This window comes from Hippocampus guttulatus, chromosome 18 (assembly GCF_054856545.1).
Source record: "Hippocampus guttulatus isolate MCC_2025c chromosome 18, RoL_Hgut_1.0, whole genome shotgun sequence".
Lineage (NCBI taxonomy): Eukaryota > Metazoa > Chordata > Actinopteri > Syngnathiformes > Syngnathidae > Hippocampus > Hippocampus guttulatus.
This window is the reverse complement of record NC_141278.1, coordinates 3618220-3643115: the sequence shown is the minus strand read 5'-3', so window position 1 is coordinate 3643115 and position 24896 is coordinate 3618220. Positions and strand designations below refer to the sequence as shown.

Below are 24896 nucleotides of genomic sequence, written 5' to 3'. Positions count from 1 at the left end.
CTGTACTGCCAAGGCTAAGCTTGAGGCCTGACCCAGTTTTTCAAAGTAGGACAGACACACTTATTTACAGCTACAACACCGCTCAGAAATGTTTGGAGTCATGCAGTGGAGGTGTGAGGAGATGGGGTGAAAAGTAGGGAAGTGGAGGGGGGGGGCACAGGTGATGAGAGCGAACAGGAGTGCCAAAAAAGAAAACCGCTCTGGGTGCACGCCAGGTATTGTGTAAGCCGGGCAAACAAAGACGTTGCGATCACTGCCGGGAAAACTCTCTCACCTCGCAGACTTGACCGACGACTCGCGTGTGACAACTCAATTGAGAGTAAGACAAACGCCGCCGTCAAGGGGGTGGTCGCACAAAAAAAGAGCCGTTAAAAAGCGTGACATAGGCCGATTATCTCTGCCAAGGAAGTTGTTAAACAAAACAATTTTGTTGATTTGTGTAAAATGTGGATGTATATGGCAAGGGTGAAAGATGTGTTCAATTCTTTCAGTGTGCTTCTTTTTCAGGCTTTAGTGTAGCGCACATATTGGTCACTCTGTGCTTTGTCAGGATTTGCGAGTAGCACACTGTTGCCCGCTTTGTGAAAATACTTGACTTTTTTTTTTTTTAAGACAATAACACATTAATGATGAGTGATGCGGATACATTTTAATTTTTTATTAAATATTCCAAAACCCACAGGGTTAAAATGTAATTACAATATAAATTAAAGGATTTGACGGACCATAGGAGCAACCAAAAAAATGATGCAAATAAGGCACATTATTTCTTCAGATACACCTAATGATCAATTAATTAAGCAGGGACTAATTGGTTCTTTTGAAATTGTAATTCTGCAACCAAACAACGAAGTCTATGCCTGGAGGAGAGGGATTTGGATTTTTTTCACTCTTTTTTTCACTTCCTCTTGATGTGACGGCCAGGTGTCCAAGTAGCGTATGGTCTCTGATTGCAGTGTCCACAAAAAAATAAAAAATAAAATAAAAAATGTAAGTCGAAAATAAAGCTTGCTCCAAAGTCAAGATGTAGTGCTCCCAACATTGCATTTTCCTCCTGTCACAGGTCCAGTAGGTCTTTCAATCCAAAGGTCAACATATTTATTTTCATAGAGTGCATAATCTCCCTTGGTATGCACCTTACAAAAACAATGGTCAGATTTGCTCCAAAACCCAAGGCCCACTTTCACTGCAAAAAAAAAAAAAAAAGAGGGCGGTAACATATTTTCTTCCATTTCTCCACAGTTCCTGTAGCTGTAATGTTCAAATAACCTTTGTCCGTAGAATGTATCTTTAGTGCACTTTTCCACAAAATCGTGAAGCAAAAAAAATAATAATCCGAGCTCGGACTGAATCCAAACAGTTTTCTTGATGAGCCGTGAAATACAAATGTTCCAACTGAAAGCAGCGTTGCATGGAAATGTTGGCATGAGCAGCACCAAGAAAATGTCGCGCCATGTATTTCCATCAGAAATACAAAAAACGGGTCCATGCTTGATGGACTTCGTAGAGGACCGTCTATGGACGTTGTTTTTTTAATTAATTTTTTTGGGGGGGAAAGTCAAAGCCGCTTCCTTAGTGTGCTGCGCTGCTGTCCTTTGAGGATTCCGACGGGTTTGTCCGAGTCTGCGTGTCTAACGCGGGAAGCGAAACGCGACGCTGAGCGCCATTGTGACCCGCGGCATCGGACTTGAGCTTCTTCCTGACGTGGAAGTGATGCTTCTTGGACTTGAGGTGAGCTGCAGGGCAGAGAGCTACACGTGAAGCCGCCTTAATGGAGCTAATTTGGCCCGGCACGATTAAAAATTCAACGCGGGCTCGAATGTGTGTAATGTAGTGCGTGTGGTCGACTGCGTCATGGGGGTCTTACCGGCCCACTCCAGGTCACCGATGATCACCTTGTCGCACGGGTCGCAGGTATGCCGGCTTCGTTTATTCCTTAGCTCCGCCCGCTGTACTCTGATTGGTTCAGTCGAGGGTTTCTCACCCTGATTAAAAATAAACACAGGCCATTTTAGGATGTGGGGCGCGTGGCGGGGGGGGGGGGGGTGATTTTCAGATATTTAGTGTTACTCGCGCTATATTGCGGTTCAGTGCTCTCTTTTGAGTTTAAAGTTGTGTGCCTCCAAGGCACGTAATGTCGCAATAGGCCAGGCAGAACTAAAATCTACTGGAAGAGATGCAGTCTAATTCACTCTTTCACTGACAGCTGTTTTCAAAGCATTGCTTCCCATATTCTATAGTTGTGGCATATTGTTTATACACTGTATATATATATATATATTGCATTTTTTTTGGTGGGGGGGGGGGGGTCTGTATCGTGGATTTTCACCTTTCTCGGTTGAGTCTGGAACCTATACCACACAATAATCCATTATACATTCAAAACAAGTCGACTGAATGGTTGGACAAGGCATGAGTGAAGGGGTTGAGAAAAAAAAATCTAATAAAAGATGTGGGTGTTAAAAATCAGCAGCAAATCAAAGCGCAAGACAGAAAGACCCCTAATGTGCTGCGTGTTGAGACAAGAAGAAGCGAGGCCACACCTTGCAGAGACTGTCCAGTATCTGCAGTGCAGGGTTCAGCACGGTCTCCTCCCATCTCGCCACATCCGTCACATCCAGGCCATAGACAGCTGGCACGCCGTCTCCGGGTCCTACCCACAAACAGAGACGCACGCGGGTCAATTGAGCACACATTACGCACCCCCGCAAGGCCAACGGTGTTCAACCAGATTTATACCGCTCGCATAAACATTCAGCGTACTGATCGATTGTGGGCCGTAAAAATAAAAGCGCCAGTTCCATCCCCCAGAGAACACGTGTTTGATTATCAATTTGATGTGCCAGGAATATCAAACGTCGATTATTTGACACCCATTAGGTAACGAGCGAGGTGTTTCAAGGCAGCAGATACGGATTGGGCATATTATGGATAACATTTTCCGGCAGCAGCGATATTGTCGGAGCCGCGCCCTCGAGCTCTGTCAACCTGCTGACTCACACCGGCTCGATAATGTCTCCTCCTCCCACTCCCCTTCCTCCCTCTCTTCCCAACCCCCCCCACCCCCTCGGGTCTTTCACTCATTCTCCAACAGTTCCACCCCTGTGTGACCATTCTGCGTCGGTCAGCAAGTCCCCCGGCTGGGCCGGGCCGGGCCCCGGTGCTAAAGAGCACCACTAAATCCCTGCACTGCTTGTCTGTCTGCATCCATAGACACTGCCCGTATTGACTTAAGACATGCAGATGCACTGGGGGGTGTGGGGAGGGTTGGAGGTGTGGGGGGGAGGTGGGGTAGCAGAAATCCTGCAGTGAAGGTGACCTTTAAGTCCTGAAAACAGAGCACCTCCAAGAGGGATATTGTGCGTACGATGCAAAATATAAAGGCGGAAAGAGGAGACATTTGTATTTAATAACAAGCTAATTAGATGACAGCGCGCACACTCCAGTTAAATGAATTAACTTGTAATAGCCAACTTGATTACGGCCTAATCCGTTATACACCCACACAATGAAGTGCATGTTGCAAAACTGGCTTGGTCTGGTATGTGCTGGAAAGACCGTCATTCGGGTGCAACTGTAGTGAAACGTACTGTATTGTGAACATGCATAACAGTACTGGATGGGATAGACATCTAAAGAGAAGCATCAGGAAAGCAAGAAATTCAAGTGTCAGAGAAAATGGAGGCATACGTTTTAATAAGTGAAAATCCACACAATCGGGAGATCATATATTTTTAAAAATTACTAACTTTGCCCCTAGAGTTTTAACCACACCTCAATAATTTCAGCAAATTTAAATGGATTTTTAAAATAACTCTTGAAACACCTGCGCTCACTCCTACTTTAAGGTTCTCCGCACACCGTGGAACATGGCACAACCGACTGGAATGTTCCTTCAAGGGAAGAAAAAAATGCACGTCTACAGACAGGATGCGAAAGGAAACCGAGACACTGCATCAGAATTTGCGACTCCACATACTGTATATTACACTATTACTTTTACTGAACCACAAAAACATGGCGTGATTGTCAGGGAAGAGACGGGTTGGCACCAAGATAGAAAGTGGACGAGAAAGAAGGCGAGCATGAGGCCATTTTGAGATGTCACACGGCACGGTTCTCGCTTCAGTTTAAAATCGGGAACCCCCCCCCCCCCCCACAGCATATGAAAGCCCCTGCTTGGCTGACATCGGCGTCAAAAGGCAAGAGGAGCCTCTTTATATAATGCACCGCTGCTGCTGCTTATACAGCCACACTGAAAGCTCTGACCAGAGCAATTGTTAACCAAAGCTTCAGGTTTCATTTAGTGTGGTTACTGTGTACAGGATACAAAGAGGAAGCTTTTTTATGTTGTTGTTGTTGATGGTACAATAGGCAGGTGGCGGCATCACCTGGCGTACCTGCAACAAACCTCTCCCTCAGGGGCTGTATTAAATAGCGACATGGGCAGGGTAGCAAAGCTGGTGAATAAAAGCTTGCCACCTGCTAGATAGGACTCCGGTATAGTTTGGGCTTTGAAAATTTAACTCTGAAAAGGGTGGTGATAAGAAATCGACAAACATTAAAAAAAGAAAAAGAAGAAGAAAGTAACACGGGCGACGCCATGCAGCTGCTTGCCCGTGTCGAGACAGGAGTCCACCTGTTGCCACCGAGCGCACCAGCAGTCATTTGTAGAGTTGTTTGGAGAGAAAGCACAAAAAAAAAAAAAAAAAGAACCCAACAGCCAGCTGCGCCTTGCTGGCCATCATCCACGCCGCAGCACAACACATGCCTCTATTCACCGCCGCCTTCCTCTTTCCTTCTGTTCCTCTTCCACTTTTTGTCCCTTCTTTCTCGTACAGGCGCAAGACAGACAAGAGGGTCAATCCCCGCTCATAAAAAATATTTTTTTATTTTACTTCTTGGAATAATAAAGTGCTAAATGTAAATCGGTTGTAAAATGTGAACAAAAATGGGTAGCATCCTATTTGCGGGAGTTCCCGCAGCAGCAGCAGCTCAAACGTGTGTGTAAAACAACCGCAACTTTGCCTAAGAAAAGTCCACTTGCTAACAAATAATGCTACGCCATTGACATCTAAGTGGCCACGATCAGTAGTTTTGAGCACAAACGGTGGAGCAACACATGTAGACAGACATCATATTAACCGGTATATATTCTTTATCCTCGACAAAAAATGACTATTACAGTATTTTAGTGAGCCACTTAACCTAGTAGTATGTAGAACCACTATATCTTGGTCGTCTGTGTCTGCTTGACTGATATACTGGCCAAGGTGGGCACACCAGAGGGAGCTGCGCAGTGAAGTGGGTTGCAGCACTAAATTAAGATTTAATTCTTTACATTCTAAGGAATGTTGTTGCTTTGTTTTTATTTAAAAAAAGAAAAAAGATGAATTGCTTTTCCAACTTTTGGCCGTTTGCGTACATGAATATGCAACGTCAACTGGATACATTTACTTCCTCATCTGGTTTCCATGGCAACCTTTGAGCTTGAGCTCCACAGAAAATGGCCATGTGTGTACATGGAAGCTTCAAGGGTATATATTTGCCCCGCACCTGTTGCCACCACTGGGTCATATTACCCCCCCCCCCCCCCACACACACACACCTCCCCCAACCAACCTACACCCAAGCTCTCCATCCACACAGCTGTCCATGTGACACCTGTCTCCCTTTATGCAACGCAGAATTTAAAAAAGCATTTTTTTGAAACGCAAAAGTGTTAATTAATGCTCACATAACCCCAGGCCTCCACCCCTGCCTGCCAAAATACACCTGGCTATGGTTACGGCAACATAGCGTGGGCGCGCAATTCCCTCTGGGATTGAAATAAAACAGGCGTCAAGTCACTGAGGCGCTCCTCCGAGTAATAATCCAATAAACTCGGCTCAAATTTCTCATTCATAATTAAGTAGATTATTTACACGCACACGCATTAGGACAACCAAATAATCAGGACGCCACCAAAGCGTGCCATTACACCAAAGGCCCGAACTGGAAATATAGGGTCAACAGGCATGTTGGTGTGAGTACGCGTGGGGGCACATGCGTGCGCATGGATTTCGGTTTTCTCAACATGTGTTTTGCGGCATCTTGTGTAACCCACTTTGAGGCGTTTGGTCCTCCTCGCCTTTGACCCACTCGTTCATACATGCTCAGATTGGCCCGCCCCCCGCTACTGAGCTGTTTCCCCGAGTCTGTGTGGTCAGGAGCAAATTCCCGGCAGCTTCGTAATGCTTCAAGAGATTAGCCTGCTCAGACGGCGTGCGTGGGTGTGCGTGTGCTGGGCTCAAGGGGAAAAGAGGTCAGTAGTCAGAGTAAGAATTGCACGGTGGAGGTGGGGAAACACGAGGAGGTGACAACTTGACGAGCTCGAAAAAGTGACAGATTAACGTGAAACTGACCATTTAATTGCTTGAATTAAAAAACAGCTGGGTCTCTGGAGTACCTGCCCAGTGGAAGTGTGAAATTACAAAGCCAAGTACGGTATTGCGTATTGGTGGTTCATGGTTCAGAAATTCACCTCATTCCCATTCTCTTTTTGAAACGTACTACAATGTCACCAAATGCGGCCAAAATCCTGTCGAAGGAAAGCAGACCAGTAATTGTCAAGGAAGCATGTTGAAGTGATGGAGGAGGAGCCACGCTTGAGCCTTCGCAGAGAGTCTTTGCCACACAGGCGCGTCCATTCGGCATTGAAGTGGAAAAGCCACGTTCTAAGATGAGCTCAAAATGATATTAGAATGCTTTGGGATCATCGTTTGTGGAAGATTTATAATCGAAACTATTTATGCAGGCAATTTGTGGGAAGGGCATCAGACAGTAAAGGTGATTCCTGTCAATCTTTCCGAGGTTGTCTTGTTTTGAAATTCAGCCAAATTGGATGATCATTCTTGTTTGAACTTAAGCAAAACCGATAATGTGGAAAAACGTGTCATCTTGGCTGACTCCCCCATTAGTCGTCGCAGAAATATTTTACTCACGACCTCATATGTTGAGAGGTTCCGGATCATGAATGCAAAACATGCTTTTCCAAAAAAGGCAAAGGCACGAGAGCGGCCTCTGCCTTCATCGGTCTAGACCCGGCGGTCACATATCACATTTGAACTTAACTCGAAACGTCCACATTGGAAGCAGAGGATGTGCTGCAGAAAGTCGATCTTATCCGTTAGCTGACCGGGTCGCGAGCGGTTCCCGCCAAGATTGGGCCGCCCCGCTGCAAAGAGCCACACGTGCAAGTTGCGAGAGCGTGGACAAGTTCAGACGGATTATGTACGTATGTCACACGCATGCGGTGGAAACCAGATGGTATATGCGGGCGCTTTGAGGGAGTGTGAAAGGGAGGGCTATTGAGGTTGAGGTCCTGGAGTGACTTAAGCCGTTTGGGTCCAACAGGATTAGGAGGCTGGGTTACTTTAGGGTACGCGGCCAGTGGGACTCAGGAGCGCTCAGGAGGTTCCCGCCTTAGACCGCAGGAACATACACATTCTTTATGTATGCACACTTGGGGGGAGAGAAGAAAAAAAAAGACAACAACAGTAGAAGGCTGCGAGTGAATAAGGATGGGAAATGAGCACACACGCCAAACCGCGACTTGATTTTGGCCAAGGCGTGTTCGTTTTTCCAGTCTTTGGTGTCGCTGACTGTGGCGGCTAACCGAGCACGAAAGCCAATTTCTGTGTCTTTGATGTCACAAGGGGGGGAAAAAAAAAAGCTTCCAAAAGTGAAACCTGCAAGGATGGATTTGAAAACTGGAAAGACAGCCTTTGACAAACCTGCACACGCATTTCAACAGCACCACGCAGTGAGCACACAGTTTCGGAAAGGAGACTCGAAGAAAGCCTATTTTGTCGAATGTAAATGAGCCACTTCCCATCCCGCCAATATTAAGGCAAAAAAAAAAAAAAAAAAAAAAGAGGAACAATTAACTGTAATCGCCTCCAAATTGTTGAAGGAAAGCTAGAAACAAAAAAAGTATATTTATGCTTGAATACAACAGTGTTTCATTGAATTGAATTTATTTCCCATGGAAAGTTTCCAATTCCATTTCCACGATTCCATATCTTAACTTCCCATGGAAATTCACCAGCAAATTTAGCAGAAACTTTGCACCTCTACTCTCGACCATGAGAAACAGGAGCGGAGCAAGGGGACAAGGCTAGCGGCACCTCATAGCCCAGAGTGATGAAATTGAAATGTTGAACGGTAAAAGCGTGAATTGTATTTTGTGTTTTCACTCGTGGATGCAACATTACAATCCAATCCAATAAGGTGCAGCGATGCTTCGCTTTTGGCTTCGACGGTGTTTCAGATATGAAGTCGTCAGATTGTTGCTTGACAGCGGCGGATCTTCACCCAGCCTAGCTGCCAAATCACGGACGGTATTACCCGAATTTAACACCGTTATACGACAATTCGGCTGGCTCAAGACAGATTTTCTGCAATTGTTTGATACAATCAATTCCAAACACCAGTTTAGCATTTTTAGATTATTATTTTTTTCCTTAATGTTTGTTTTGAGGTTAGAGAATATGGTCACAATTAACCTTATATTTTGTGGAGAAAAAAAAAATTCTATCACCTGCCAAGGTTGTGATATAATTAATTTTATTTTAATCACTTCATAAATATATCTCAAAAGTGAAATAGCCTCCACAAAACTAATTTCATGCTGTGTAAATATGACAATGCAAATAGGACTACATATTTTTATTTTAATCATATCCGGAGTCCAAAAGCAAACAGGATCTAATCCATCGTCAAATACTACGAAAAACTGGTGGTAAATAACCACTCAGACATAGCCGCAAAACTTGCAGTGCTAATATGAATGAATACACACACGCGCGCTACTTTGGATAAATGACAAGAGTACTGCGGGAGTGGCTTAGTGTCTCAATCTCACCTTGCGTCTCTCCAGCACACGTACGCACGATGGGGAAGAAGAGAACTCACGTTTCAGGAAGCGGTTGCGGACCCATTTATTTTGCTTGCGAGCGTAGCGCCTCGTAGCAGTCTTCAACGCTTCCACACCTAAAAGTGAGATTGAGAGGAAGGCGGGTTCGTACTAAAGATGGAAGAGCAGTCCGGAAGGCATTGCACTCGTCAGAAATCGTAGACCTCTGTTTCGGAGTGTCTCTCTTTCCTGCTGGCTGCTGTTTTCAGGAGCAGTCAGGTAGTCGTGGAACTCTTTGAAACCAATCGACTGGAATATCCCGTGTTGGTAGTTCTGACTGTGAGAAAGAAAAGATAGCAGACATTAAAACCACCTCGCAAATCAATGAGTACACAGTTGCAAATATTGAGTGTGTAGGCAGAATCCGAGGGAGCAGAATGTTCAAAAACAGTTTGTTTTCTTTCAATTCCAAAAGAAACCAAGCGTAAACCGAACCTGATGAGAAGTGAAACGCATGATGCTCAATTGCTTTTTCGATGCTTCATTGAAATTTCAATCATTCCATCGGGATGACACTTGGGCTGATATTTTGGTTTCTGACATCAATTTCCCAGAAACCGTCTGATACCAACAGGTGTCGTCCGGCTTATTTTGGAGTCTACATTAAACGATAAACAGACAAGTGACCCTTTAAATGAGCTTGTAATTCCATCTGGACGTGACACACAACTTCAACATTATTTGTGACAGAATCACATTTTTAGGTGAGCAAAAACATAGTAACAGCTCGACTTGAAATATATAGACGTGTAGAAGAGGGCGGGTTACTCCTCTTCCCTACGCGTTTTGTTTGGGTTAGCGTGTGCAGACCGGAACTTGTTACCATGCCAACCATACACAGGCAGCATTTATTGTGAGAGAATGCAATGCAAGAACCTAATACATTCATTAGTTTTGTTGCGATTTTTTTGGTTTTTATACACGTAATTCGTGCAGTCCAGTGCACATAGGCGGTAATGTCACAGCGGCTGCAAGTAGAGGACGCGACTTGTGTGAATGTGTGCGCACCTGATTTTAAATTTCATTCCGCTGAGTGCGTCAGCGACCAAGTGAGTCGCGACACACAGGTATACTTGAAGTGCCTAGTTTGCATAAGCAAGTACGTACTTGCCGCACCAGAATGCACCATTAGAGGCCATTGGGGTGTTTTACCCGAGGTTAATTTGCAAAAGATAATTTGCAACCGGGACAAGAGTTTAGTGGTTTCAGCATGGAAGACTGACAGCCAGTCAGCCAGTCTAGAATCTCCCGTGTTCATCCATCTTCAAATATCTGACATCATTTGGGATCCTCGTGTAAGCGCAGCCTTGAATGACAATCCGTGTGTTATTTAAAAAAATAAAAAATAAAAAAAGTCAAGAAGGTTGGACATAAAAGACGGTCAAGACGGCCATCGCGACCTTTCTAGACAGTCATAATTTCACCTTCCTCTCTTCTCTGTCTCATTGTTTGTGCAAGGTCCTGTGGGGGACACGGTGACATTAAAACACAGAGACACAGCGGCGCGCTGACCGACCACCGGCAAGCAGAAACCAGCTGCTTGTCCTCGCCAGACTACACCCGGAACAATTTGGTCAAATCTTCTCCAATTTGAGCAGAACCGACGGTGTGAGCTCACTCTGTACCTTTTGTGATGAATGTCCGCAGATCCGTATTGAGCGACCTGACCTCTTTCACAAGTGCAAAAATAGCAGTATAATCTCATTTCTACACGGAGGAAACAGTCGCTGGAAAAATGCAGTTTGATTGACCTTGTGATACTCAGGAACGGGGAAATGGGTAGAATAAATGGGCGGCCTGTGCAGGCCCGAGACAGAAATCCGAGAATAGCGACAGAGCACAGGAAATGTCAATTCAATGGAGGGTGAAAAGCAACGACGGAGGACAGGGGAGAGAGATTTGACCTTGATGTCTGGCGGTAGAAGCCAGCCGGGGGGATGGAGTCATGAGGGTAAAGGAGTCGCAGACAGGGGGAAGAGGGAGGGGGGGGGGGGTGGAGGGGGGAGTAAAGTGCTTGGCTGATCATATTGCTGATAGGGCGATGGTACAAGAGAAAGCGGTGGACTGAAAAGATGGGATGAGGCACGGGCAGCTTCCAGGGAAGTGCAACACCCATGCATTAACTCCTCGGAGCCACACAACACATAATGAAGGGAAAGAAAACCAACCAGCAACCACCGGAATGCCCATAACCCCGGACACATTGCGAGCAAGTCCCATTGTATCTTTTGTCCAAAACTGAGCCACAGTGGACATTGTGATCCGTCAAGACCGGCAAGGAGGGTCTAAATAAAGGCAGAAATGCTTGGCTGAGTTTGCAGCGCTGGTTTCAAGGAGAAGAAGAAATCCTTCCGTCGTGCCGGATCATTAATTTCCAGAGGGAGATGGGAATGTGATCTTGAACTTGATGCACCGGCACTGAACCCACTCGCCGACTTGGGAAACCTTTGGTTGCCTGACAAAAATCTAACAATTTGCGTTGTAATATTATGCACCAACACGAACCCGCAAAACTTTAGTCGGATTTGGTTTGAAAAGTAAACTTGATGTATTTTCACCACCATGAGACGCACATAAGTTCTCATAACGCGGGTCGCCTTGTGTTTGCAACCAGTTCCAAAATCTGTGAATGCCGTTGCGCGACTGCGATAAGGGGTCCACTTGACTGACGATGTTGTGCCGACACGTTGCATAAGGCGGACATAACTGTGGACGGCACGCGGACGTTAAACGGGTCTCAGCAGCATTGATTTCCTCACCTGTCATTCCGCACTTTCTTCTGATTGAAGCGGACATGGAAGTCCCTGAGCTCCTCGATCAACCCGACCGACAACATCTCATCGACACGAGCGTCCAGACGCTCGTCCAGAGCTAGAGAAAGAATGAGGAGGGATAAAATAGGATCTGCCTCAAGCTGTGGCAGTGATCCATTCATTCAACGCCCCTTACCGTCCATGTCGGCGTGGAGCCAAAAGATGCAAGGGTCCTGGTACCTTAGCGGGCCCCCGAGGCCGTCACCGCCCTCCTGGCCTCGCTGTTCCTCCAGCCAGGAACTGTGAGGAATGCCCGTTTCGTGGTGGATCTGCAGGCTTCTGTCGAGCAATGTCAAGAGATGCAAAAAAAAAACTGAGATGATGAACTCATTCGCCAAGACAAGAAATATTTGCGCGATTCTTCGGCCGGCGTGCACTCGGTCAGCAACAGAAAAGATGATTCCCGTCACGGACAAGAGCGGGGCAACCTGACCTACATTAGTGCACAAAAGACTAGAGTGCACAAACTGCAACTCGTCAAATGAGCGTGTGTGCAAAAACTATGTCCTGTTATCATGTACGATGTGAGACTTAACTCATTCAGTACCAGCCAATTCTGGACCAAGTCTGAAAAGACGTGTAAAAACGTCTTTGGGAGTGAATGAGTTAATATCACGGTAAATAGTGGTCAAGGGCCGTTTTTGGATGAATATAAAACAAATTTATCCAGCGCCTAACAGTATGCTCCTTGGATATTAGCTATACGGATTACCTGGCAATTTTGCGCTTGTCATTGGGGTGCAACATGGCGGCCATTTCGGGGTCCACTTCCATCAGTCGCCTGTGCAATTCCGCTCCCCCCAGTTTCTCCAGTTCCAACTTCCTGTCTGTGTCTCCATCATCGCCGTCACCCAAATCCTGCAAGTGAAGAGACACCACGGGAAAATATTTTTTTAAATCTTTGTTACCTTTAGATACGACTTTAAAAAAAAAAAGGCAACTTCCAAGATAAGGCGGAAGAGATTGGTAAAGCAAAAAGGCCAAAAAGAAAGCATACAAGTTGTATTGTGCTCACCCCAGCGTCTAGTAGGACTCGCCACAGCAGGGACTCAATGTAGTAGTTTGTTCCTCCAACAATGATCGGCAGTTTATTCCGGCGATGCATGTCATCTATGTCGGGTAACGTTAAGAAAACCCAAACATTCAAGTCCTGTCCTGCGCCATCCTGTGCTATTTTCTAGTCATCGTGTCCAGCACAAGGTTATTATTATAGTAGCCGAGAACAAATTACATAACTAAAATGAAAATTGAAGAAACATTCTCCTTCGCAAAATAAAATGCTTTCTAAATAAATAGAAATGACATTTATGATCTGAAAACCAACTGAAACAAACTATAACTACAGCAAAAATGATCTTCCATTTCGTCTTTGCCAGTCAATATCAAACATTTTAAATGTATTTATTTCGGTATTGCTGTACATTGAAAGGAAGGCAGTTCACTTCACAACACTTGATTTTTTTTCATCTTGCGCTTGATAAATACTCCATATATTTAAAAAAAAAACTAAAACAAATTCATAAACTAATAAAATCTCAAATAAAGTATTTTGCAAAAAAACAAAAACTAATAGAAAAAAATTAACTTACTTGAAAACTAAAATGAGTAATTAATTTTTTTTTTTTTTAAACAAACTATGATAACCCTGGTGCAGCACTAATTTTCCACTGATACAACCTAGTTCCCTTCCTAGAGTGGCCACAAGATTTCTCCATCCACATCAATACAAGCCGTACTCTGGTTCTCATCACACACCTTTCCTCTCCCGCCTTCTCAGATGATCTGAGAACACTCAAGAGCCGACACGGGCATCAGCTATCATCAACGCCGACTCTTCTCCACACAAACGAGCAAGGCTGCGAGCCCGAGAGCGATAATGGAGCGGAACAGAAGGAAACGGCTTGTTGAGTGACAGCTTGATCGATGTTGATGATGTGTCAGTACGCCCACCGCTCACACACGTGAGCCCTCCATCCTTTCCTCCATCCACCTCACTCTTCATTCCTTGCCGCATGACGGGCGCACTTGTTTGTACCTCCCCTAATCTGTATTTACACCATTTGCCGTTTCCCCGTTCCTCTCAGCAGGTTAGAGTCACTCGGAGGCTATTCTCGGAGCTGCCGCATCCCCCTCGTCACATCAGTGAGTGGGTGAGTAAGTGAAGAGTAACTGTGTGTACGCGCCCGTGTGCTTTTCTAATAATACCGTGTGTGTTACAGCCTCCTCCCTTCACATCTGTGCGGCAAGCGGCTCCTGCGGATTGCGCACACGACTCGGGACACTTTCCCCGTTTTGGTACAAGCGCCAAGCGTCCATCCAATTAGTGAGAGACGAATCGACTCGAGTCCCCTCTTCGGAATCGCTGATTAATCAAAGAGGTGACAGAGGTGGGAGCGGCGATAGCGCAACGGGGGAGGTAAAGCGGTAGGGAAGGATATTAGAGAAACGGCTTTGTTCCTGAAGTCCACCACCGTGTAGTTGCTAACCAACGGGTCCACAAAGCTGATCATGTGATGCCGACATTGGGCGCACTCCTTGGCGGTCACCTTGTTTGTGATGATGTCCAGACCCTGGTACACCTAAAGGGGGCACATAAGAGAGAGAGAGGGGCCGGGGGACATTAAAATAAAAATAAAAAAATAATAATAATCCTATTGTGCAAACACACACACACACACACACACGACTCCTTTCATAGTGAAATAAATGACTGTAAAATCCCGCTCCCAATTACAAGTTCAACTGTTGAGCTTGAACACATATTCAAGCTACATGCTAAATGTTCAATCTGGATCAGAATTCTGTTTGACTAAGTTTTGTGACTTTGCATACACAAATACAAAAAGCCTATTTCAAGGATTTGACAGGGAAAACACATGATCAACGGCTTTCATGAGACACGTTAAAAGAATACAAGCGGCTGAGGAAATACAAGCCGTTTCATTGTTCGTCTCAATTTCTAACATCTTTTTTTTTTTTATAAGATAAATACATCATATAAAGCGGCCTGCGTGCAGCAGTGCAAGGTGCGAGCGGCATGGGTGTTGTGTTACGCGAGCCCATGTGAAACCGCTCAACGTGTGACACAACACACCACCTCTGTCCACTTGACATCACCCAGTCGGGTGGTTGGTGGGAGGGCCGCCGGGGGAGGGGGGCTCCCTACAGGTATGCGACACCCGGGTGTCAAAGTCCGTCTGGGCTTTTTCGCAAATCGGTGCGTTTTCTTGCCATAGGGACCTTGTTTGAACAGCTCCGACATTCACCTCTTGCTTCTTTCATGCTTCTACCATTTCCTGGAACGCGGTGATGAAATAAAAGAGTTGATACCGATGAAGCTCGGAAGGCACGCTTGACTCTACACGCTTGAGTTTTTGTTTCAGCTGTGATGTAACCCAAGCTCTGTTGTGGTCGCGCGCCGCACGGTGAAATCATCGGTCGGTACGGAGCATTTACGTCCCCCGCGAACACACGGGAAAAGAAGACGAGTCGCGACGAGCAGATCTCACTGCAGTTGTAGCTCGTGCATAATGTACGAGCGGCTGCGGTTTGGACTTCTGTTTCCTCACCAAGGTGTCGGGGCTGCGGCGTAGACACTTTGATGAGTGTTTCTTAAACCACTTAACCCAAGGAATGGCCCGCTGCAACTCCCTAGTCGGGATTTGCACGACACATCCATGTGCCCGATTTTGATTTGTCGCTTGTATTGGATTTGCGCGCCCCTGGCCATTGCTAACAACCAATCGCAATCCAGTATTAACTTGCATCTACTTCCACTGGAAAAAATGGATCGACATTTTTTTTCTTGACAAAGTCCCTCCTCCTGAAAATGATCACTTTTCTCAAAAATTGATCCTTAATAAATTAACATTTTAAACGAACCATCAACCAACCTGGGGTCAAAAGTTTCGAGCATGCTCATTCATCTCTTGACAAATTAACAACCTGGATTAATCGCCCAGTCCTATCAATACCGGCAATTAGTAATTAAGGTGTTCTCGAAGCTGAGAAGGAAACGCAGAAAGGGGAGAAATAGGCAAAGATATGCTCACTCCTCATTAAACATTCATTCCAAAAGTCTTCACTGGCCAAGATGGAAGTCCGTCAACTGGCGGCTGTTAATTACCGTTAATCATACCTAAAGACACAACGCAAACTGTGACGGCATCACATTCTCAATGTGCAGTTTTGTCTTTTCATCCAATAGTGTTTGCTTTTAAATCTTTGATTTGATCCATTTTTTTGCAGGGAGTGCTTCCTACCTGTTACTCGCAAACGATACAGGAATGGCGCCGGGCGCGAGTTTTATTTATTTATTTAAAGAACAAACATGTACAACTGCTGTCACCCAAAAATAAAAAAACACCTGAGGTGGTGCTCAGGAAAATGCGTTTATGAGCCAAAACAAATAATTTCACCCCTAGATCAAGTTTACTGAACGCTGCTGTATTTAGACAATCGTGTTTTGCTCCATTCACAGGTTATTTAGTGCACCCCTATGACGACAAATCCTATTCCAACTCATTTCAGAACTAACTTTTAAAACCCTTTTCTAATGGTTTGCGAGTTGTGATGCTCACAGGTCATATTCATTCATGGAAAAAGATTTGAAATGATATATTTTGAATGCCATCCCCCCCCCAAAATCATAAAAAAACTGGGTGTGTAGACTCAGTGAGTGTGCAGCATGCGTGTATTCTTCAGTGAGTGTGCAGCATGATGGGGCAGAGCAACCCAACGTGATCAATTATTCACCGATTCACTGCACGACACCACTGTCGGCCGCAGGAGGAGTGGATGGACGCACGGATGAATGCATGGATGGATGAAGGGATGTCTGATGCGTGATTCACTTTTTCCAAAAGGCTAAGAAAGTTGGCCGGGAGAAGACGAGGAAAAATGGCAACTACAAAAAAAAAAAAAAAAAAGCCACAAGAGCGGCTCGAGGAACGCCGTGTTCTTGTGACCGAGAACAGGATGCCTCCCATCCATTTTCACACGTTATCCATCAGCACCCCTCCTTTGCCTTTTTTCCCCTTCGCTCACCATCTTTTCTGACAGACACACACACGGCAAGATTTCTGCATCTTTTTGCAAGCCAAACTTAAAAATGAGAATTCCCGGCGCGACTTTAAAGGGGGACGTTTCGACTCTTGTGGTTTGTGTACAAATATGCGTCTTGGAGCAAGCCATTCTGAAGGGAAGTGAAAATGATTTAGCGAATTTACAAAACACACGCCCCACACACTGAGCTTCTCTGCTCGTGACTTGAACGCTAGGCTGTCCAAAGAGCCACAATTTCATTTTCAAGTGAAATAACAAAGGACGAGTCGAGCCACTGCGATAGCGCAGGATTAGCTTTACCTTTCCCCTTCATACTCTCGGCTGGAGTTGGCCGCGAAGGTCGTTCAAACCCATTAACTCTAGCCCTGGTCGTCACGACGACAAAACCGGAACTCCGCATCGGCCCGGGAGAAGGATTGGGCAAGGTGAGCAGTGGCTCATTCGCGTGAGACGGGACGACCCCCTGCAAACAGGTTGACTTCAGCGAGGCTAAAACAAAAGCTGTAAATTGTTTTGGTTTTTTTTTTTTTTCCTTATGAAGACTTTGTGAATTAAAACATTCAGGGAGTGATTTTGAAGTTTGAGGAAGAAGCCATACAGCTTCTTAAATGTCACTCAAATGGGAGGACCGGCTGACCTCCTTCGCCGCTCCATGCACGCGAAAGCCTGGATGAGATAAGACAATGAGCCGAGTGTCTGGAGTCCGGGAGGGCCTGCGGTGGGGCCGGCATCGGCCAGCCGTACGCGCCGCACGAAACAGCTGTTCCTTTGGCACATGGAGGAGGAGAGCGTGGCGAGAAGGCGGAGGAGGAAGAGTGAGAGAGCGGCGAGGACAAACATCCATTGAGAAAATGAAAACAGGGTTCGGGATGAAACCGCAAGAGGATGGAGGAGGAGGAGGCGGAGCCGGGGGGGGGGGGGGGGGGCTTCACAGCACTACAGTTGGTTGCATAGGGCGAGCTAATGATGATGCCAAAGATATTATCTCCCTTCCTGTGCTTTACAATAAGAGTGCTGGGGGCAGACGCCACTTAAATGTCCGCAGACATCCTTTTGTGCCAGGCTTTGCTTTTTTTTTTTTCTCTTCTCATCAAAAATCACCTCCAAAGAACCTATTTTTTACTTACTTAAAGGCATGTTTAATCGGCTGTACGGTTTCATCTTTTTAAAACGGCAGCAAAATGCATGTGAAATTCAGTTCAGTTCCTCCGGTGGACGTAACCCAAATTCGCGTGAAAGTCAGACAAGCGCAGTCGTAATTAGAGTAAATATTTGTCGATAAAAAGCTTCTGGGCCAGAGATGTAAAACAATATGCTGAAATCTGCTTCATAAGCGGTGTTGTTGTAAAACGCCTCTCAAGTCAAGTGCCGACACGAGTAAGCGGAACATCTTTCAGCCTATATACCCCATCTCAAATTAAGAGGTTGTGAAATTCCAAATTCTGTGTTCTGGTCTTTTCCTCTCATTTCATTTTCAACCACTCTGCAAAATTTGAAGAAAACGTGAGCGGTGATTGGAAAATTTTTGGTTTATTTTACATGCAATGACCTTTAAGCGGTCCTTTAAAAAAAAAAAAAAAAGCAAATGGCCGCTCTGGTTTTAATGTTTGCATCTTACACCTCAAGTACATGATTATCGCCCCCCCCCCCTTTCGTCTTTTCCCTCAAAGCACCACCCTTCAACAATTGAATCCTTCCATCTCCTCTCTCTTACTCTCTGTGGGGAATGGCCCAGTAATGCCAGACTAATAAATCATTCATGCCGTCCTGCCTCCTCCTCCATCCGTCCCGCCACACATCCACTTCTCCCTCACTGCGCTACTGTAGCATCAGCCGCCGCGCCCTGGCGCTGCCTTTTGCCGCTCAATGAAAGCGCACGAGCGTGGCCGACGGAAATGGGGAGTTAATCAGCCCTGTGTTCTCGCTCCGTTCCCACACGGGCTCCGATAATTCATCAGAAAATGTGATGTCGGCGGAGGCGACGTCTGAATTTCAATTTCACGGCTGCGTCACGAGCCCAGACAGGTCGTGGTCACAGCAGACGTGATGGTGGGAGTGGAAAAGTGAGCGTGAACTGGAGGATGCGTTTCATACGTCGATAAGCAGCCAGTCTACGTGTGAGCGCGGCCTCCGCAGTGGAAGGACACTCAACGCAACCAGTTGCTCCTCTATTTGTGTAATTTCGTTTTTGCTTCGTAATTTGCTATCGTTCCAACTCGCTGTTCAACCAGACACACAAAGAAAAAGCAATCGTTAATATTGAACAAGTTTAACATTTACGATTGTCAGCCCAGACCGTGCCACACCTCCGCTTCGGGGTGTCGGAAATTTTACAGCCTATGTTTATGAACGGCAACAACTGCAGCTGTCAAGAGATTTCTTTGCCATGAGGTGCCGCGTTGAACTTATCCGTAATCAGTATGAGCGAGTGTTAGAGAGATAACACCAAAATGAACACACCTGCCCCACCCCCCCCCCATTCACAATGCGTAACTCACCTTTCCCCTCCCCTCTCTGCTCACCGAAAAGGGATTTACAAAAAGAGCTCATTATCGGTGACGGTGAGTATTAGCCGTTATTGAAAATGTGACTTTTTAAAACCACAGTAAACCGGCAATGCCGAGATCTGTTGCTACGCAAAGCAGCTGGTGTAAATGTGTGTGTGTCCGCGCCTCCGGATCGTAACTAAAAACATGGCCAGCCATTCCGCGTGCTAATTTAAAGCTCTGCAAGCCAACTGATTACATGAGGCGGCTGTGCTGCTGCATGTTTCTCACACATTCAACACACGGTGACAAATAGACCTCTTTTGTCACTAAGCTCACATATAAAGCAACGCAGCCGCTCTTACGGCCAAGCATGCGTAAAGTGAATGCTCAGCGCCCACCAGTACATCCCCCGCCCTAAAGGCCCTCGGACACACGCATGACCTGTTCGGTTGACCTGTTGGACCCTCGAGAGGACGGCCCCCTTGCTCTCACACACACAGAAATACTGCCCCCTGCCAAGAAGAGACATTTATTTTTGGATGACAATATGTTGTTAGTTAAGAAATCACACACATCACCGCATGCTTTGAATGACAATTAACTTTTTTTTAATTTTAGGCAGGCTTGAGTTATCCCACCAGCTGCTTTGTGCGCGGTTGACCAGTGTCTGGTGTTGATGATGACAATTGTCCTGGGCATACTCTCTCTCTTGCCCAAAAGTCAGCTGGGATGGTCTTCAACTCACACGTGACCTTAACAAGGACAAGTCGATAAAAAAATGGACAACTGAATGGGCCCACGCTAAAAATGCGCGGGAAAAAAATGATGCGTGTCCACCAAACCAGCGTTGTAGTACAAATATTGACCTGTGGGGGGCAGTATGGTGCTACCAGGCATGCAGACTGAAGGAAAATACAAAAGAATAAATGCTCGAGGTTAGAAAGGGAGAAATATTTTTTTTTTTAAAGCTAGGCATTAGCATATCTGGTACCGACGACATTGAGGTGGCCAACTCGGTTCACAAACTCTTCGGATATGTTTCGGTAGCATATCATAAAGTCCGAATCTCAGTATAGAGCACATACAGGATGACTTACGAAATCGTAGATATTGATCAGATTTAACATTTACGATGGTCGGGCCACACTGTGTTACGGAGAACACAAGGGAACGAAAGAAAATCACTGTTGACGCACCACAGAATAATCACTCAGGAGAATCTTTCACAGACATCCAATGATTGGGCCTTTGCAGTGTTTGATCAAGACAGGGGGAAAATTGCGCAAATCAGGCTAGATTCTGGGAATGCGTGAGCCCGCGTAACCATATTTTACCTAAGCAGGGCCAGATGTGAGAAACGCCTCTCAATATGATGCAGTGCAGTTGTGCACCACCGATACCTTAAAATAAGCAATCCAACTTTGCATTCCAGACATGATGATCCAGCATTAGAACGGTGTAGACAGTGCCTGTTTTTGCAGCTGTGATGTTTACTTGGGCTGGATTTACACTGCATGGTGCAACGCAAGTGACCCAATTCTGATATTTTACCTCTCCTGTGTGTCAGTTGTGTTATGTGTCACTGCAGTGTGAAAAGAATGTATTACAATTGAAAAAAAAATCCTGCAATCTGATATCTTTTGATCTGAATCAAGCCTCTGCCAATTGTGGACTGATACATGAGTGAAGGGTGAACGTGGAAGTCAGATTCAAACTGCCGAAACACCACAAACACACGAAGAAAAGCACATCGGCTGTAAATCTTAACTACAGTGAAAGCATCGTAGTATCTGTGAGTGTGTAGGGATCGAAGAGGCAGAGCCTGTTATGGTGAGTGACATGGATGTCAGCAAAAGAGTACAGCTGGCTAGCGTCTGCATGTTGAGTGACTGAATTGTGGTGATCAGCAACTGGTGTATAAATGTGCTTATTATATGTTTGTCTCCTTGCCATTTGTGTAATAAAAGTGCTCCATCGACTGCGTCAGTACTTGACTACTTGCGGGGGTTATCACCATTATGTTCCAACAAGCGACAGTCGGCTTCTGCCGTATTAAATTCACTAGCAAGAAGTTTCTTTCTCCGGTTTCTGTGAATCCACACTGATTTCGGAACAGAGATGCTCCTTTAACAAGAGCACAAACAAACAGCCTCTTTGAAGAACTTGTCACGGCGTGAGCTACACAAAAATGGGCCTCATTTAGCGGCACAGTTCATGTACTGCACTAGTAACCCAGTTCCATTCCGAGGGCTGCGTGCAGTTTGATGAATGACCGGCTAATTTAGGCCTCCTCCATATCAGCTGATGGGTGCCGATCGCGTTCCCCAACTCAGCATAGCGGCTCCATATTTCTGACTCTAAAAGACCCCGCGAGAGCTCCCACTTCAGGAATCGCTTGATTTATTGATCGTACAGCGAAACATTGAGCACGTATGAGTGCCATGGATAGCATGTTCATTTAATGAGGGAATAATATCTCCCTGCGTGTTCAATGAAGTGTGAGGGGGCACGAAGAGGGGCGTGATTGGAGCACAATAGGAGCGTTAGGGACTGTGGGAACCGATTCTATCCAGGACAATGGGCACTTCCCAGCGGCCATTCACCATCAGCCGCCGGGTCGGCGTAGCGCGGCGCTGAATATGCACCAGCTCAGCACAATGCCGCTTTCTCCCAAACAAGACTAGACTGTTTCCTATCCCAAAGACAACACGGGCTAGCTCGAACCCGCACACAGTCCTCATTCTCACATTAACAGTCTCAGTCTCTCCCGTCATGTCCGCCTGGCGATTTTTTTTCCCGCCTTCTCTCGGGCCGCTGCGCGTTCTAACGGGAGGGTGGCAACAAGGCCGGGGATTGTGGAGCGAGGCGCACCAACTAACTAGGCCACTGCTTTTTCTCTCTTGCAAGAGCCACTGGTCTTCGGAGATATTATGGGCAGCAGAGATGTTATTAGTGTAACCCAGTTAACTCAATAGCAGGTGACTCCTACTGTCAAGGACAACACAAAAACAGCAGGAGTGCAGGGTTAAAAATAAGTCAGCGATTATGAGGCTAATGACAATTATGGGTGTCGGAGCACGTGCGACGGAGACGCGAGCGGAACCCGTCATGTTGCTGCATTTGTGCTGGCCCGGTGTTGCCATGGCGATGGGAGCCTGACAACCAAACAGAGAGGACGAGCTAAAGAGAATGGAGAATAGCACTCGGGAACTCGCCGGGGATGCTTCTTATCTCCAAACACACACGCAGAAACAAACAAAGACGTGCACACAGACACACACCACGCGTAGCACCATTTTGATCATCCACACATGTATTTTTTCTGTGAAGTAGTCACACTCGTTGCCACTTTGCTTTCAAATATACTTTGACTATTTTACTATACATTTCTGAAAAACAAAGAACAAATGGCATGGTGCTGCCGACCCAATTTTTATTTTTATTTTTTGCAAAATAAGACATGCGTGTTACAAGAGAAATGTTCACCTGTTTGAAAAACGTTCCACAGTCCAACACTTTGGCAGTCATAATGTAAAAACAAAAAAACAAAAAAAAAGTTGAAATCAACAATTTTAGCAATGGCTTTGATGTGGGGGGAAAAATAACCCAATGACTTCACTGCTGGCAAACAGAAGAACACTAAGTCAGGTTACCACGGTAGCGGTATATATGCAATCAAAAGTCAATTAGCCATAATGCATCAACTTTAAAATAAATGGAAAATTTGTGTCATCATGAAGTCAAGTCAACTTTATTGTCAAATTAAAATGCATTTGAACAAATTAAAGGCCTCTCCTCAGATAAATAATTACCTCTGAAAGGCACTCTACACTCTACAGTTGAGCAACTAAACAGACCCAGGCCACTAAATGAGGAAATAACGAACAGAAACTGACGGATGATTAAATACTATAAAAAACAAGCTTCCATTTAAACAACCGGGCCCATACCTGCCCTTGGATGTACTTTTGGTTCTATGGCTCTTGTCGCCATAAATGTCAATATACAGGTGCACACCAAATGTCAGGAGCTGCTGGTTGGAGATGCAAATTAGAACAGGTCAAAAAGTTCACAGTTAAGAGGGACATGGCCTTCATTTTCATAGACCATATCCATGATGCTCCGGTTACCACGGTAACATCGCTGTCTCCACTAAAAGAGCAAGCACCACTCTATTTTGCCCTTGCCTGTTGTGGCATAAAACATAAACATAACACACGTCTACTGTGTACATATGCTGCTGTTGAAAATACAACCTGACCTTAACTCTCACCACTGCCAACATCGGTCCACACCACCCTGCTTTCTCCAGGGTGATAACATTGTGACATGGATTGTGTTATCATTAAGCTAGTGAAGTAAGTAAGTAAGGTCACTAGTAATTTGGGGCAATTTAAAAACTCCCAAAAATGTTTCTGCTTTGTAGGGCAAGGTATTAATTCAATTGTGAAATTGCAAGCTCACGAGTATATAAGATACTATAGCAGCAGCTTCAAACTGCATTTTTTTAAAAGGTGGTGTCAATATTGTTAAATGGAACAGTCCACCACGCCAATGACTTATGCGCATATGAATGGACTAACAATGACACTTACCCACCTTCGTGAGAAGTGAAGCCATCAGCAGCCATCTTGCGTTGCCATTGATAACCAGGCTGCACTTGAATGAAATGAATTTTCCACCCTATTTTCTGTCTCTACACCGAAAATACCACTTTTTATCTGTAAGAATGGAATTATAAATTGTTCTCATATATGGTATCTTCGAGTACTACTCAAAGATTTGTCTCCATCATTTTAGGCACCGTCCGTCTATTCGTCACGTTTGATGTCACCCAGTAAGTAGCCCACACTTGAGGGGCCTGCCACAAAAAAAATAAGCGTCTCGATTTCTCTCCCCCCCCCCCCCCCCACACACACTTCTCGTTAATCTTTGTGGTATAAGTCAATTGAATAGCGTACCTAATGCTTTGGGTGTAGTTATTTTTAAATTAATTTCGAGGCGCATTCAGGACAAGCGTTGACGTTGGATCGGGTTTTTTTGTTTTGTTTTGAATGACCCAGCAGCATTAAACATTTTACCATGACCAGGAGCGTAAATTCAAACAAAAGTCCAAAATACATTTATTTAGTGAAAGTAAAAGTCATTTTCTGAGCCTCGTTATCTTATTTTTTTTAATAGCTTGACTTCAGCCCCTCACTCCAAATGCCGTCCTCTCCCGCGTTGTCACGCTTCATACCTGCATGGAATCGGCGCTGATTATCTCTCCCCGGAGTCGTTTTCCGATCTCAATGGCCAACTTTGATTTCCCGGTGCCGGTGGCTCCTAGAATGACCACTAAAGACGGCGACAATGCTCTCCTCAAACCACACTTAATGCTAAGCGTGGACGCCGCCATGATGCCTTTCTCAAACCAGGCTGGCGCCCTTTAACGCGCATGCGTGGCTTGTATCGGCGAGAAGGCGGTGTTCCGTTGCCGCGCAACTGGCAGCCGTTGACATGGTAACGGTTCATTTGTAGTGAGCGTTTCAAGTTTTATTGGTCTCACAATGGGAAATCTGCGAACAATTATTG

General features: G+C 45.5%; 1 protein-coding gene and 1 long non-coding RNA gene across 5 annotated transcripts; one reads left to right on the top strand and one right to left on the bottom strand.

Annotated features, from left to right (window-relative positions):
• Window positions 1–643: 643 nt before the first annotated feature.
• Window positions 644–24734, bottom strand: trit1 (tRNA isopentenyltransferase 1). Of its 4 annotated transcripts, none has more exons than XR_015103786.1 (12): window positions 24562–24734; window positions 14208–14348; window positions 12785–12883; window positions 12482–12627; window positions 11906–12048; window positions 11716–11827; window positions 9121–9233; window positions 8956–9033; window positions 7114–7216; window positions 2544–2653; window positions 1868–1985; window positions 1164–1186 (listed from the first exon to the last, which is right to left on the bottom strand). XR_015103786.1 is itself a non-coding variant. In XM_086137270.1 (11 exons), exons 1-11 carry the CDS (start codon window positions 24718–24720, stop codon window positions 1020–1022), a joined length of 1386 nt encoding a protein of 461 aa, XP_085993396.1. In that variant the 5' UTR covers window positions 24721–24734; the 3' UTR covers window positions 644–1019. The 4 variants fall into 4 exon arrangements, 2 of the variants coding, with proteins under 2 accessions (XP_085993396.1, XP_085993397.1); XR_015103785.1 differs by lacking the exon at window positions 1164–1186 and adding an exon at window positions 1707–1736; XM_086137270.1 differs by lacking the exon at window positions 7114–7216 and having other exon boundaries at window positions 644–1186.
• LOC147190665 (uncharacterized) lies at window positions 13396–15118 on the top strand. The gene is made up of 3 exons (XR_015103787.1): window positions 13396–13730; window positions 13857–13919; window positions 13989–15118. It is a non-coding gene; the product is annotated as an uncharacterized LOC147190665 (long non-coding RNA).
• Window positions 24735–24896: the final 162 nt, after the last annotated feature.